At 42.0% G+C, this 15,052-nt stretch overlaps 1 protein-coding gene across 6 annotated transcripts in view; it reads right to left on the bottom strand.

Moving 5' to 3' along the window:
• NIN (ninein) overlaps positions 1 to 15,052 on the bottom strand; it is a 429,800-nt gene that overhangs the window by 188,407 nt on the left and 226,341 nt on the right. For all 6 annotated transcript variants that reach the window (XM_069638956.1, XM_069638957.1, XM_069638959.1 and 3 more), the window contains exons 7-8: positions 8,008 to 8,154; positions 329 to 496 (exon numbers count right to left, since the gene is read on the bottom strand). In XM_069638956.1, the coding sequence (XP_069495057.1) occupies positions 329 to 496; positions 8,008 to 8,154 (315 nt within the window). The remainder of the gene's footprint in view (positions 1 to 328; positions 497 to 8,007; positions 8,155 to 15,052) is intronic.

Below are 15,052 nucleotides of genomic sequence, written 5' to 3'. Positions count from 1 at the left end.
TGCAAGTGCAACACAGGAATTGCTTTACTATAAAAGAGGGGCATGCGTGTCTTGCTGCTATACAAAGCGGCCATCTGCCAAAATTAATCTGTCTGCCACCAGCCACCCCCCCCTAATCTTCCCTTATACAAGTCACAACTATTACCTTTTTAATTGCGTTATTCAAGTGCGTGGCTGAAAGATAAAACGGTTAGAATTCAACAGATGTGATGTGCTGCATGCATGCACATTAGTGTAGAGTCTGTAGAATTAAGGTGGCGACTGTGCAATCCACCTGCACGTAAATAAAACAGAACAGTGTTATCCAATCAATGGGGGCGAGGTGTACCTCAAGCACCGCATGGCTGTTCTCAATGCCTTCTTCATGCCAGTTGTCCAGGATCTCCTCCGCCGAGCCGTACCCAGAGCCATCGTCCAGGCAGGAGAACAGCCGGAAGCCGATCATGCTGATCATGCCCGAAGGGGTAATGGTTCTTCTCCCACTTTCATCAAATGACTGAAGGATAGAAAAACAGGTAGCGGGTCAGTGGTCGACTGAATAGCGGCCGGCGCCGGTTTTACATATGAGAAATCTCGACTGTGCGCTTTACTGGAAGCTCATTTCCCCCCTAAACAGTGTAAGAGGCAATTCGAGCGTCTGTGTTATTTATTTCACGCGGACTTCCTGCTGTAGCCACACACAATATGTGATTGTTCCTCTGGCTTTGGAATCGCCCCAAGGCCAATGGGGCCTCTCCTTGCTGAATAAGTCCCATACAAACCAATCACAACGGATCACGCTCCGGTAAATGCTCAGCATCCGATTCCGGAAGCGGCCGACCTGTTCCAGTAAGGTGCAGTGTCGCACTGCCGCCTGTGTGTATGTACGCAGCAAAGAATTCCTGACAGAAACGTCGTGTTACAATCCTGCTGCATGACCCAGCACAAGTCCTGCACACAACATTTTCAAAAGGGGCTGCAGTGATTCGAAAACGGATGGGGCGAGAGGGGGGTGGGATGGATTGTATTGACAGACACAAAACGAATACACTGTTCTAACTAACAGGATGTCAAAAAGTGACCAATGATGAAAAAGGTGTTTTAAAAATATGTTTTAAAATAGCATATTTAGTTGGAAACGTTATGTCACATAGAAAGAAGCATTATTAAAAAGGCTGCATGCACTTCGCTACTCGCTCTACACAATTTATAACCTCTGGTTCACCAATTGTAAGTGTGCAGGCTGGATTCTGGCCAGTCCAAGCTCAGACATTCATCACATTGTAGTAACAGGGGGTGTAATGGCGTGCTCCGGGGCACCAGAGCAGGTCACAGGACCCCAGGATGACCAGGGCACGCTGTGCAGGACTCACAAGGGATCACCCTCAGGTCGCGGGATCACCCGCTGTTGATGTACCACTGGGGGCACCCAGCGCACAACGCCTGGGCACTGTGGAGACACAGGCCGAGGCAGTCACAGTAAGACAAGACACAAAGACCACAGGAGCCAGGAGTTGCTGTTAACTGGGTCTCCACTGCAGTGCCCCCTTTTATTAACCTGGTGACGCAGTGATAACCCGTGTCTACTAACCACGCCCCTCTTAAAGGGCCACTACATTACATCGGGTACAGGAGCAAACCCCTGTTACCAACCAACACCTCTGTTAAATTTAATGAAAAACTTCTTGAAGAATTTTTGTACTTTGTTGTAAATGTAGATAGGAGTGCAGTCCCCATTTGGTATATTGGTTATACACGCCAACCCTCCCACATTAGGCAGGAGAGTCCCGCTTTTTCTTTAAAGAATGTTGCTTTTTTTTTACTTCCTCCCTCTTAAATACGTTCTACCGTCAATGCAGCCGTATGGGAAAATTCAATTCTCCCTCTTTCTGGGAGAAAATCTCCCTCCCAGGTGGCTCCAAAACATTGGCATCTATGCAATGGGTCTGTAAATACACAAAGCAGCAGGCAGGCTGTGTGCCCTTCACCACACCTGCACTCACAGGAAATAGATTTGGCTTGTAGTTCATAATCATGGTTAAAATTTGCAGTCTAGCCAACACTAAAGAAAAGTGGAGCGTTCCAACAACATATTAAAGAGAGCGCGAGAAAGTATCATAGGAAAGCATTGGCCGTTAGTTTACCACTCGACGCAGATGCTTTCTGATCCAGGCACTTGTAAGAAAGGCAGGCAACGCCGAATTTGACAGTAAATAACCTCACTTTAATATACTCGTCCATCCCAGGTTTAGATTAACCATACATTTTTTTTTTTAAATCAAACAAAAAAAAAAAAGAAAATCAACCAGATTAAGGATCTAGCATTGCTACTATATGAAGCTGGAAACTACGTGTGTCATCGATTGCAAACATTTTGGTTCAAATTTATCCTAGAAGTCTTTTAGGCACCCTCATGAAATGTTGCATCTGACACTTGCAGTGAGCCAATCCCTCTAGGCCTGCTCTATGTTCAAGGGTGGATCGAAGAGCCTACAAATATATTCTATAGAGTAGCACCTTCTAAGCGTGCTTTCTAGCACCAAGGCGGTCCTAGAGTGGGATCCTTTCAAGCACAAAACGATACAGGTTAAGCACCAGGCTTTCATTGCAGACATGGCACAGCGAGTAGAGCGCTCGCTTTGACATCAGTGCACAGACTGCGAATGCAGGTTCGAATCCCGGCAGCGCCAAACTCAGCGTTTCATCCTTCCGAGGTCGATAAATGAGCACCACACACCGTGGGTAATAATAAGCAGCGCTCAGATACCTGAGGGTTCGTAGCGCTATATAAATGCCAAATTATTATTATTATGGCTTCCATCAGCCTTTCAGTGAGCTTGAGCTTGTAGACTTGGCTCTCAAGAGTGATGCAAGAATGCTCATGGCGGGAAGGAAAGGGCATGTGGTGACGAGGAATCCATCTTCCTTGTGGCAGCTCGCGCACTATTTTTTTCAGTGGAATCAGCAGCAGCAACTTTTGTACTCTAGAAACGGGCAATCCCAAACCCTCGAAATGTGAAGTAACACCACTCCCAATAAAAAAATATAGGAAACAGCTAAGTCCTATGAACCTAGCCTCCGGTCTCCAGCCACACAGCTCGACGAGTAGGTCTGATCAGTGGCACAGGAAGGAGCCTGGTCTGGAGAGTAACTAATGTAAAATGCATCTTTTCATTTGCAAAATTAGCTGCAATACGGTGAGGATTTCAAAAAGATATTGCTTTCGGAGTCGATATATATTTTTGTTCTGGGAAACAGTAAATTAGGTTTTTACTCAATAAAATAGCAGTTTACTCCCAATTTTTTTAAAAAAAGGGAGCACCATGCTCCCAGATCGAAATCATAACTGGAACCCTGCATGGAATGTTCGAAGCTATTTCTCCCTCATGGATAATGTGTGCACTGTGGCAAAGGAGATTTCGATGTGTAGCACGATACTGGGGCATGCCAACGTGGTGCCCGATGCTCCATCTGACCAGTTAGGTAGCGATTTAGTAGGCTCCTGTGGTCTGCACTGCTGCTTCACAGCCACGGTGGTCCTGTTGCAGGAATAGAATGCAGACTGAGCCCCTTGTTGGACCTGGTGAGAAGGTTCCAGGCGGTGTAGATCCTGGGCTCATGCTTGATATCCAGAAAACCTGTCGTTTTTCTGGATTTTTTGTTGCTTAAGGTTTGTCCATTTTCCAAACTTTCCAGAACAAACCCACTGCTCATATTGTATGCATTGTGCCCCAATAGGATTATTACAACAGTTTAAGAGCCTGATCTGTGGGTTGCAACCTTTCCCCTGGTGACTGCTGGTAGGCACCTGGAAAGGAGGGTCGAAATTGCGGTTTGTTTTAGGCAAGCAAGGTTGCACATGCCGAGGCACTGTGCAGCACAGAGATGATGTCATCCCCATGCACTAGATGGGGACACTGAGGGGAGGGCCTCTAAGAGGTAGATGGCAGTGCCTTCACAGAGTTTGCTAGAAGCGGCCATGGGCTGGTGGCTCAGGGAATTTACATGTAGAGGACAGCGGGGATATACACTTACTCAGGAAAGGCAGGCGGAGGGTGTGGGGGGGGTGTTGTAGTGCAGAGTTTTCCATCATGTTTCCTGCCTAGGATTCAGATAAGGGGAGCACAGCACAAACCACCGACACGTTGGTTTCATATTTTTTGTTGGGGGTATTTTATTCCCCAATTTCCTTTTTTGGGGGTATTTGCCTATTTTAGGGTGTAAAAGTGGCTGATACGCCCCTTTACCTGTAACGCTGTCTGAGACTATTGCACATTTAATGTAATCATGTCAAGGGCAGGCGCCTATGCTTATTATGACACATCTTCACCCACAATACCGAAAACCACTACCCAAGGCTATGAAGTAAGAGATTTGCAGACACAATGCTGCTGCCTTTGAATACCAGAGGCAGCATTAAACCAGCAATGTCAAAGCTCACATGCATAGGTTTGTGTTTCAAATTAATAGATTGCCTCTGCTCGGATTGCTGGTGGCATTGATGAAATACCTTGAATGATAGCTTTTCTGTCTTTTATTGAAATGTTCTACTCTAAACAGCTCTGCTTCCACACCCACCAGTGCTCTGTAACCCAAGAAAAAGGCTCTGCCCTCTCAAGTATTATAGAGTGCTCGGTAACCCAAGAGTGGTTCCACTGTACCAGGAGAGAACGAGTGCTTTACAATGAAAGGACTAGCAGTGCAGTACGCTTTCCTATCGAGTTGCACTTGGCCAGCCCCGTTTCTTGGTTCGGGCGACGGCCCGGGGCGCAGAGCTAAACAGCTCGGGGCGGGGGGTGGGCAGTAAGAGGCCCACCCAGAAAGCTGACTCTGATCTTGCCGGACAAAAGATTAAACAGCCTGCTGTGCCGGTGGGTGCTCCTCCGAGATGTTCGGCTGGCTGCTCTCTGCCGACTTGTGGATGAGCGTGATTCATTCGGAATATGAAAACAAAGGAATGCATATTCCAAACCCAGCTTGTGAGATGCTCTGGAGTCACACACCCTGTGACCCTCATTGTTTGTGTTGACAGCCTTTCAAGTGGGGCAATTTTTAGGTGATGGCTCATTTAACAAGCCATTGTTTTTACACAGTATGGGTTTAACATTTAATTTTTAAGAACTGATCATGGTGCATTTTTATTCACCAGGCCAGCGCAAGTATCAGTTAGCTGACCAAACGTATGCATTCTTCAAAGAGAATTAAAATGCCGCACAGAAAGTGGTTTTAAACTATTTTCTTTAATTTCCTGTGTCTTTCTTTGACACACCAAAACGTTTTTTTTTGTATATTACTTTTATGTTAGATATGGTGCATCCCTGTCATTTTCTTGCTGAAGTATTCTAGTGGCTGCTTTGGGACATGGACTAAATGCATCCGCTCAGCATCAAAGGTCTTTCTAATTTTCTAAACCAGCCAACCACTGCCTAGCGTGCACACCAGATGGCAACTCAATGTCACTTGGCACCTTGAATAGGAAAGTAAAGTTAATTGTGTGTCACCATGCAGACAGTAGTCCATGGCAAATAAATGTAGTGATGTGTGCAGCAATGTTTTGTGTGCTTCACAAGCCACCACCCTGTTGGTTAATGGCATCTATGCGGCGCTCCCGTATGCAACAGCAAATATGCCTGTTTTTTGGCTAATGTGTCCAATCTCATACTGGAATTTTTTGTGTGTGTCGCTCGGACGAGCATGCCATACTGTGTCCACGATTAAACGCATAAAGCAATAAAAGAAGTTGTCTCAAATTGTACATCCATTAGGCCAAACACCCTGTCTACACCATGATTTTCACTAGCTGCAGGCCAGCTCTAAATCGAGGTGCTAATGCCAGCTCTGTTAGATAAATCATGGGCCTGCTCATTTTTTGCAGAAATAACCCCCGAGGCCTGCGTAATACTGAGGAGGTACTTGCTGAGGAACTGTGCACCGTTAATCATGCATTAGAAGCCGTTTTTGTTTAAAACGCTTCATCAGCTTATTACTGATCAGGCTAAAGTTTGTAAGAGGTACAATCCTTTCTGTGTAGCCTTTCTGTGCATTGTTTATCGAGTCTCTCTTCTACGGTATACTGTCCTATCTATTGATATCATTTCCAAAAGATGTTTCTGTATTGGGGTTGGGCATGCCCGCTCTGAGACTCAGCCCTTCCTCATCTAAAATTCTTCAGAAACGAGAATCAAAAGAGCCCATTTCAGTTGCTGATGTTGCAGCCATTTTATACTCGCATGCAAAAACAAACTGTCCAAATGAGTATGTATGGTTTATGGTTACAAACATTTTAATGTTAGGGTGAGTGTTGTGAACAGTGATGTGAGCACCAAGCCATGCATCCGTTATGAATTTATAGATTCACACATATAATCCTTCTATGACAGACATGTTTATCCAATATAGAAATGCTCTGTTATCTAATGCAAAGCATGCAGGAACCCTCACTGGTGCTATTTGTCCCCTTTCCCACTCTCATACAGGTATTTTGAAAGAGTACAATAAGAGAGTACCAGACTGTCCATCTTGGAATTATAACCTTCCATCAGAAAATAATGAATATTGTTAGTCTAGTATTGCCCCTTTCAAAATACAAGTGAGGTGGTACCAACAGAACACCTGCAACACAGGGCCAGTGGGCCCTCAAACACTGGTAGGCTGGTCACACCGCAGAGTGCCAGTATGGACATTTTGAAACTGCATTCTGGCAAGGTCTTCCCTAAGAGCAAGTGACAGTAAAAACATTTACTTGTACAGCAACAGCTGTGTTTTCACATTAGAATTCTTCTGTAAAGTACTTGCATTACAATGTAATGAAACCAGCTTCATTTATATAGCAATTATTTATTCATATTCAGGAGGGGTTTTGTCGCACGGCACAGAGGTGTAGTTTGGGAGTGATCTGTGCCAGTTTGTGTGGGGGCGGGGGCGAGGGGTGCGTTCTGTATTTCATTCTGGGCACCAAGTTGGCTATAAACTGACCTGCAATTGGCCTTTAGCTCCCTGCTTCTTTTACCTACTTGAAAAGCGCAAAGAATTCCAGACAAATCGCTTCTGCACATCTGGAGCTCACAGAGGAGCAAACATTCTTCAGTAAGATAGATCTTAGTGTCGAGGGCCTGCTGCAATGATCTGTATGCAATAGTCGCCTTATTTCACCGTTGAGAGGAGGTTAAAAAGATATCCATCAAATTGGGCAATGAGAATATCCACTTCATTAAGTAACAATTTGGCCAACATTTTTATTTACAACAAGACCCAAGGCATGATACCAGATCGGATGAAATGGAATTGCAAACTATTGATACAAGGGGAGCAGTTGCCAACTTGATATCGCTGGTCTTCAGCATGTGACCTCTTTACTTTTATGCATAGAGGTACCACCTTGAAGGCCTTACTGTCTCTTTCGAAGGAGCATCTGCCGTTTCATGCCATGCCATCTCCATACCCCTCTCGTACATATTTGAAGAGATCATGAAGCCGCATAAAAACCCCACAGCCTTTTTGCCATCATTGACTGTTTGTTGCAATCAAGAAAATATGGTATGTGCTTGGACATCTCTCGATGTGCTCCAATGCCAGACACATGCAGCAAAACCTGTCTTTTTTGTTGGTTTGTTTATTATTTATTGTGCGCGCCAGACCCTAAGGTATTGTATTTTGGGACGTCTTTCTTTACTGTACTCGAATTTACCAGTCACAGTAAAAAAAAGAAAAAGGGGGGGGGGGGAGAGGCTGATAAGCTACTCACGCTGAACATCGAGCTACAGGCGAGCTCTGTCTGCTCTTGACAGGATAGCTCTACTACTCGGTTGACCCCTTTCCTCACCACCTCTGTGCATGGTTTTGCTCATCAAGGCTGGCCATCCCATCGGATTATTCAGATTTCATGTATGCATGAACCCCCACCTCTGTGCAACGCTGAAACGCAGCATCAAACTGCCTTTGTGCGTCCTGCCATCTAAGCGAACATCACCATTGTGCAGTATGCTGGAAATGACCGCGATTGTGCACCACAAGTTACATGCCGCTCACCTGTATGGAGAGGTGCCTTTTAAGTTGCCTGTATGGCGTGGATGCAGACGGCGTAGGAGGGCAGCCATTTTTAAAGACCGCGTAGAAAAAGTCTTGCAGGCTCATGGTGTCATCTTGGGAAAGATTCTGGAAGGCGTCCTCCATGGTCTGAAAAATAACCAGCATCATCAATCAATCAATAGATCCGCGACAATAGATATCGCTACATGTACCCGGTCTCACATCACGTTCTCCATGTTTGCAATTCCAGAATGCTGCATTTGAGACCATACACCATGGAAAGACTAAGCAAAACAGCTGCAGTGCTATTTCATGAACACCAACTGAGGGAACACAAGGAGACCCTGTTCTTGATCAGCGATTTCAGAGTAGCATTAGATCACACAATTTAAACTATTTGCTCAGGGCCCGGTTATAATATCCACACTGTCAAATATTCAAGGTTTATCCACTCTCTATGTACACAAAACAGAGAACCTTAAAGTGCAGTGCTAAGGAACACCGGAAAATCATTGATTTACAGCATCAACATATGCTGCAAGTTATCCATCACATATGGATAACAGTGACCTATAAGTATCAAGAAAGGGTTTTACATTTGGACAGGTTACGCTTTAATGTACACATTCTTGTGACCATAAAATTAAAAACCATGGGTCACTTCTCTCTGTCGCTCACAATATGAAGACTACTTTTGAAATTTAACGTAGACAGTGAACTAAGTCAGTTGTCAGGAATAATGTAGTTTGTAAGGTTCCCTATAAAGGTAAACTGACTTCTTTACTCTTCTAAAGTTGTGGTTCAAGTTTAGAAGAAAACCCACAGAGCATCCACTCCCAGACACACTCTCACTAACTGACATTCCAGGAACCCTGGACCAGCCAAATGTTCCATTCACGCATCACCCCCTTACCCCAAAATCCACCTTCATTTATGCTGTCAAGATAGAGTGTCTTAACTAACCCAGTAACTGATTTTAGGCACCAATTTCCACCACATGTTTCATGCTAAGCAGACGAGTGATAACTTTGTGCCAAAGTTGGACATGTACAGAAATCAAAAGTGAGATTTAGCATGAATTTTGTAATCTAGGCTGAGCTATGCAGACACAAGAGCTTCCTGATCATATATTTATCTGCCTATATATCACGTGCTTGCGTGCATTTATTTCACAAACGGCTGTCGTTTGAAAGAACATCCCATTTACAAGGATGATGCCCTACTATGGACCTACTTCCCAAAGTTCAAGGCAATGCCATCATTCCAAGGAATTATGGTTTACAACCAACAGGAGATCTAGAATATCAACTAACTTGGTCAATAACTCATTGTTGTCTAAGCATGAAATGCACTTTAAATAATCAAAACAGCATGCAGTGAGCTCTCAGAGCAAACAGCTGTCCACTGCAGCGCATTGTGAGCTGATCACGCGGGGAGAAGAGGTATGCCAATTTAATAAACCCTCTTGCTTTAATCAGCAGCCCACCTTCATGGAAAATGCAAAATAAAAGGCCGAGGATAAACATGTTAATTAGCAATTGCACAGCATTGAATGGTTGTTGAAACCCAATACGCGTGTATAATAACAGGCTTTACAATCTGTAGTTTGGAAATGGAAAAACCTCCTCAGTAAAACCCCACCACAAAATAAATAACAAATGAATGTATATTCTATATTATGTTTCAATTATATTCTAACAGGTATGATACAGCAGTTTTCAACTTCATGATTTCAAGAATGATTTTCCTTTTTGAAACAAATAAAACCTTTATGGGAAACTAAGTAAGCCATCACATTTCACTGCAATACTTTCATGAACATTGAATGACATGTCGATGGCATACTATACAAACAAACATTTGTATCAATTGTCGTGATACCTTTTGGCAGAACATTCCAACGAATTAGGGATTTCAAACATAAAAACTGAATATAAAACAACAAAACTGGATCAAATGCTATCCCAGATTTAGGGTGATCCTTACAAAGCACTCTGCCTCCTCACCCTGTGGTTTATAATGTCACCCGACGTCACCATAGAACCAAAATACATGGCTACCCAATATATACATGTATATATGACAAATATTACATACCTGTAATCGTCTTTTCTGATGCTTATATCTGCTTAGATTCACATGCTTTGCATAGGCCGACATCTAGTGGTTGGTACAGAGTATTGCATGACTTGTTTTCGAAGTTCAAAAAGGGACATCGACAGGGCGTGTCTTTAATACTAGCCCTAGTGTGGTGTGTACTGTACCCATGGTCCTTCATGCATCAAGGTCTTCAGATTGTTTTGTTTCTGACATGAGGGAGCATCAAGCGTGTATGCGAGTACAGGAAGGTTAAGAAAGGAGTAAGATGTCGATGTACCTTGGAGAGGAATGGTAGGCGGATGCGAATCCAAGCTGATGCATCAGAAACACGATTACAGGTATGTAATATTTGTCTTCTGAGGCTTGTGGATCTGCTTAGAATCACATGCTTTGCAGACTACCAAGCAGTACCCGGAGAAGGAGGTGGGTTGTTAGAAGGTACATCGGCAAAAAGAACGCCTGTCCCACTAAATCACTTCTTGTACGAGTATCCATGCAGTAATGTCGCGTGAAAGTGTGAATTGAATTTCCTGTTGCTGCTTTCCAAATAGCCTCTAATGGCACATTCACAATGCATGCTAGAGTAACACTGGTACCTCAAGTTGAGTGTGCTCTGGGAATGAATGGTAATGTTTTCTTGGAGAGTAGCAAAGTTGGATGCAACAATCAGTAGTGATATATTTATGGGCCACCATAAAAATAGGGGTTGCATTCCTTCCCCAATCAAAAGCGCCACAGATAATATACCAGTGATGTGATTCAATTTAGCCCGCTCTATGACTCATCTACAGCCATGCAGATGCCTCCCCTTGTTGCCACAGATAAGCCAAGAACCAGGCCGGTGTACAGAAAGAATGCATATTTATTAAATAATATGTCCAATTAATATTTACACAGAACAAAGCTTCAATACTAAGAACTCACTTTTTAGGAATGTACATTAGAAAAAATCTGAAATTACACCACACGTGTATTTTCATTTTTGGGTCTCGTGCAAATAGAACACAGGTCAAATAAACAGTTCAAACCTATCGCACACAAAAATCCCTTAATGCCAACTATGATGCAGCACCTTAAAACAAGTCAATATCACACGCTTGGCATTATACTGTTATGAATCTAGGTTTAAATAAAATACATTTTATGTATGTCAACAACAATTTCATACATGCAGTGCCCTTTACTTCTAATTTCCCTATGCGCATGTCAATGCTAGCTATGCGAGAGAACAACAGCCTTTTAATGCAACACTTTTTTATATGGGTTGAACCCTTCTTCCTTTGCCCCTATGAATAGAAGTCACTCTTTCACTCTCAGTAGAGAGTATGCTTTTCAATTAGGGGCCTCACTTTTTTAAAAATGTAGGCAAACCATTTTTCTGCCCCAGCGCAACAAAAACAGACATTCAGGAGGAATGGTAAACAGTTTTTTTTTTTTACAAGGACCCACCATCCCTTTTAGGGAATTTGGGGGTTGGCAATAAAGCAATAAAAGGTCCCGTTCCCTATCCTTGATAGCATTTTTGCTTCATCTTTAGAAACCTACACCGCACATAGAATACATTGCTTTCCTAAACCGCACGGTTTGCTTGCTAATTTTCAACGGTGGTTCATAGCTTCATGTTATTAATTCTAACCCAATGCGGTCTCCAACCCCAGCCAGTACACAAGTACACACTATGACTGATCCGGCACTGCCTTGAAAAAGGCCTGTGTTTTGGTTGAAACACCCGTTGGCTAGTCCTTCACAATTATTTAATTTGGTTACTCTTTGTAAATGCTTTAAATTACATGTGCAGGCTACATCAGCCTAGTTGTTCTTTGGAATAGTTCAGTTTGATGATATGATGAACTTTCTTTTGCTTTTTCACACCCATCCTACATGCATAGTTGCCTTGGTATTTGGTTATTCTTCACATAATGAAGAAAAAAAGTCCTAGGTTGCGCTTTTGCTTAAAGAATGGAATGGAATTCGTTATTGTGTAGTTCTTCTGAAGGCAATCGGACCATTCTACTCATTCTTTAAGCAGACCGATCTTCCTAATCAGGACTGTCTCGAGCCACTATTGACTTCAACAGACATAGTTGTGTCCCATTTGCCTGTACTCAGTAAGGGGACCAAAAAGACCTTTAGAAAAAGTTTTTGTTATGAACATATCATCTAAATATTCACCTTCAGTAAGCAACCACAAGGTCTAATTCACGCATGCTAACTTAAGAGGATGTATCTAAAAACATATCAATTATAAGGATTCTTTACCAAGAGCAAACCTGCACAAATCAAATATACTAATAAGAATTGCTTCATTGTTATAAACCTCAAGTACTGTTGACAACACACCTCCTGAGGAACCGCTTGCAACAGAGTGGGGAAACCCGTGTCGAGGGTACAAACTATAATGTTTAGAAATTCAAAATAATTCAATTGGATTAAAAATCTGGTCTAATCACCACTGACAACCAGTGAATTTCAAACAGAGTGTCAAGGCGAGAGGATATACACCACGATTTTCAATTTAAATTTAGTGAAATCTAATGTGAACTTGAAACCATGAACTACAAATATTGACAACCAGTGACTTTCAACTAGATTGTCAAACTCACTTAAGACCAGTGTATTCCAACTGATCTTTACATTTCAATATCATTTGAATATGTGATAAAAAATTTAGAAGAACTATACAATACCGAATTCCATTGTATTCTTTAAGCAAAAGCGCAACCTAGGACTTTTTATTTTTTCTATGAGTCATGGCTCAGGCCAGCCTCTGAGCAAACCTAAGTTGAAGCTTTGCAAACTTGGGGAGTTTTTCTAGCTGCACTCTTAAACCTCCGCGACTTAATACAAAAGTAATAACTCAATCGTGTCACAATGATGTGTGTAGAGAGCGAAGACACAGAGTTCCCCCGCTTCGCTTGTCAAAAATGAAACTATAAAGTTCCACACACATCCATTACTGCGCCACCAAAAAAATATTGTTCAAAAGCAGTTATGTTTGTTCATTTTCAGCCTTATTTATTTTTAGTTGCAGCCCATATTGATGACACGTGTTTCGGCACTCTCACTTTGCCTTTCTCAAATCTGGGCAATTATTCTTATACAAATTACTATCCAAACTGATCAGTAAAGAATCAGTAAAGAACCAACAAAAAATCAATTTTCACAGTTATTTTAAAAAAAGGGAAAATAAATTCAGAAAGCATTATTTTAAAACATATCATAATGCAGAGCAAAACATATTTGTCATCATAAATATCCATCATGAGAAAATCAAAGAAAAAAAATAAATAAAAAGAGCACATACCAAAATATTGTCCAGTTGCAAGGTAGGTCCATGCGTGATGATTTAGTGTTCCGATGGAGATGGAGAAAGAGAGGGGTGTGGTAAATTAAATTAAAAGAAAAAGAGAGAGTAGAAATAAAAGGGATTAAACGAAATTTTAATGAAATTTTAAATTGAATGAGAGGGGTAGGGGGCAAAAATAGTATAGCAATATGGTTAATGCCGTTTGTCCTTCCAAGTATCATTTGTTTATTAAGTGCAAGTATTATCTAAAATAGAGCTTACCGATCTTTTGTTGTTCATGGTTTCTCTAAATGACGTGGGTGATACAAATGGAGAGAGTCCCGTCAGACTCGTGGACGAGGTACGTCCTGGTAAGGTAAAAAAATGAAATATTTGGAATGGGTTGGTTCCCTCATTATCCCGCTCGCAATTCACCATTTACTGATTTAGGAATTCGAATCTAGGCGACAGGTGCATTTGCTTTTTTTAGGGGTTTTAGTTACAATACGAAATTATAAATTGATAAAAATTGCAACGTTCATAAGTAATCCTTTTTCTATGTGTTCTGCCATTCACAATGCATTTTTTATATAGCATGGAGGCCGGCTACGGCACATACACACTTTCATTTCTTAACAGCAGTTCATTATATGTTTGACTTTTCATTCTAGAGTTAGTGCGGCTCCATGGGCCGTCTCGTCTTTTTTTGCGGATCTGAGACTGATAGGAAGGTAGCAATGGGTGGTCTCATGCTTAGTTAGAGCTTACCTGAAAAGTCACAATTCCGGCATCAAGCGTCGTGTGTTTACTAGGCGTTCGCCTCCTACTGAATGGGGAGTATGTATGCTGTTACCAAGGTAACTTGTTCGTCCTACTTCGCTTTCCACCTTCTCCCTGCCGTCGGCCATAGATTGGGATACTATGCCTCTATTGACCTGTGTCATGAGGTTACACGAAGTTTAATTAAATCATGCAATTTAAACGCATAGTTATGCATTTAGCTTTACAAACGGAGCCCTTTTTATTGTTGGCTCGTGTGAAAACCTAGTAAATCTTTATTATTGTATGGTAAAGTCACGTGTATCTCCTTCACCCATAGTCTCATGGGAACTGTAGTTTCTGCTATATTTAGTGGCTTTTAATCCCTTCACCCATAGTCTCATGGGAAATGTAGTTTCTGCTATATTTAGTAGCTTTTTATCTGTCCTTTAACTCAGTGTGTATTGTTCTTATTTTTACATTGTTAGTGCAGTCTATGTGGACAAATATACAGGGAAATGCTATTACTTACACATTCTGTGCAAACGGTAAGTGCATAAGAGCAGTTGCTTGTGTATAACCACAAAGTTTAATAAACGGTTCAACACTATAATATAGAGCCGGCCTCCATGCTATATAAAAAACGCATTGTGAATGGCAGAACACATAGAAAAAGGATTACTTATGAACGTTGCAATTTTTATCAATTTATAATTTCGTATTGTAACTAAAACCCCTAAAAAAAGCAAATGCACCTGTCGCCTAGATTCGAATTCCTAAATCAGTAAATGGTGAATTGCGAGCGGGATAATGAGGGAACCAACCCATTCCCAATATTTCATTTTTTTACCTTACCAGGATATACCTCGTCCACGAGTCTGACGGGACTCTCTCCATTTG

The sequence above is a fragment of the Ambystoma mexicanum genome, chromosome 14 (assembly GCF_040938575.1).
Source record: "Ambystoma mexicanum isolate Mex_15411 chromosome 14, UKY_AmexF1_1, whole genome shotgun sequence".
In the NCBI taxonomy this organism is placed as follows: Eukaryota; Metazoa; Chordata; class Amphibia; order Caudata; family Ambystomatidae; genus Ambystoma; species Ambystoma mexicanum.
This window is presented reverse-complemented; position numbering and strand designations above follow the sequence as displayed.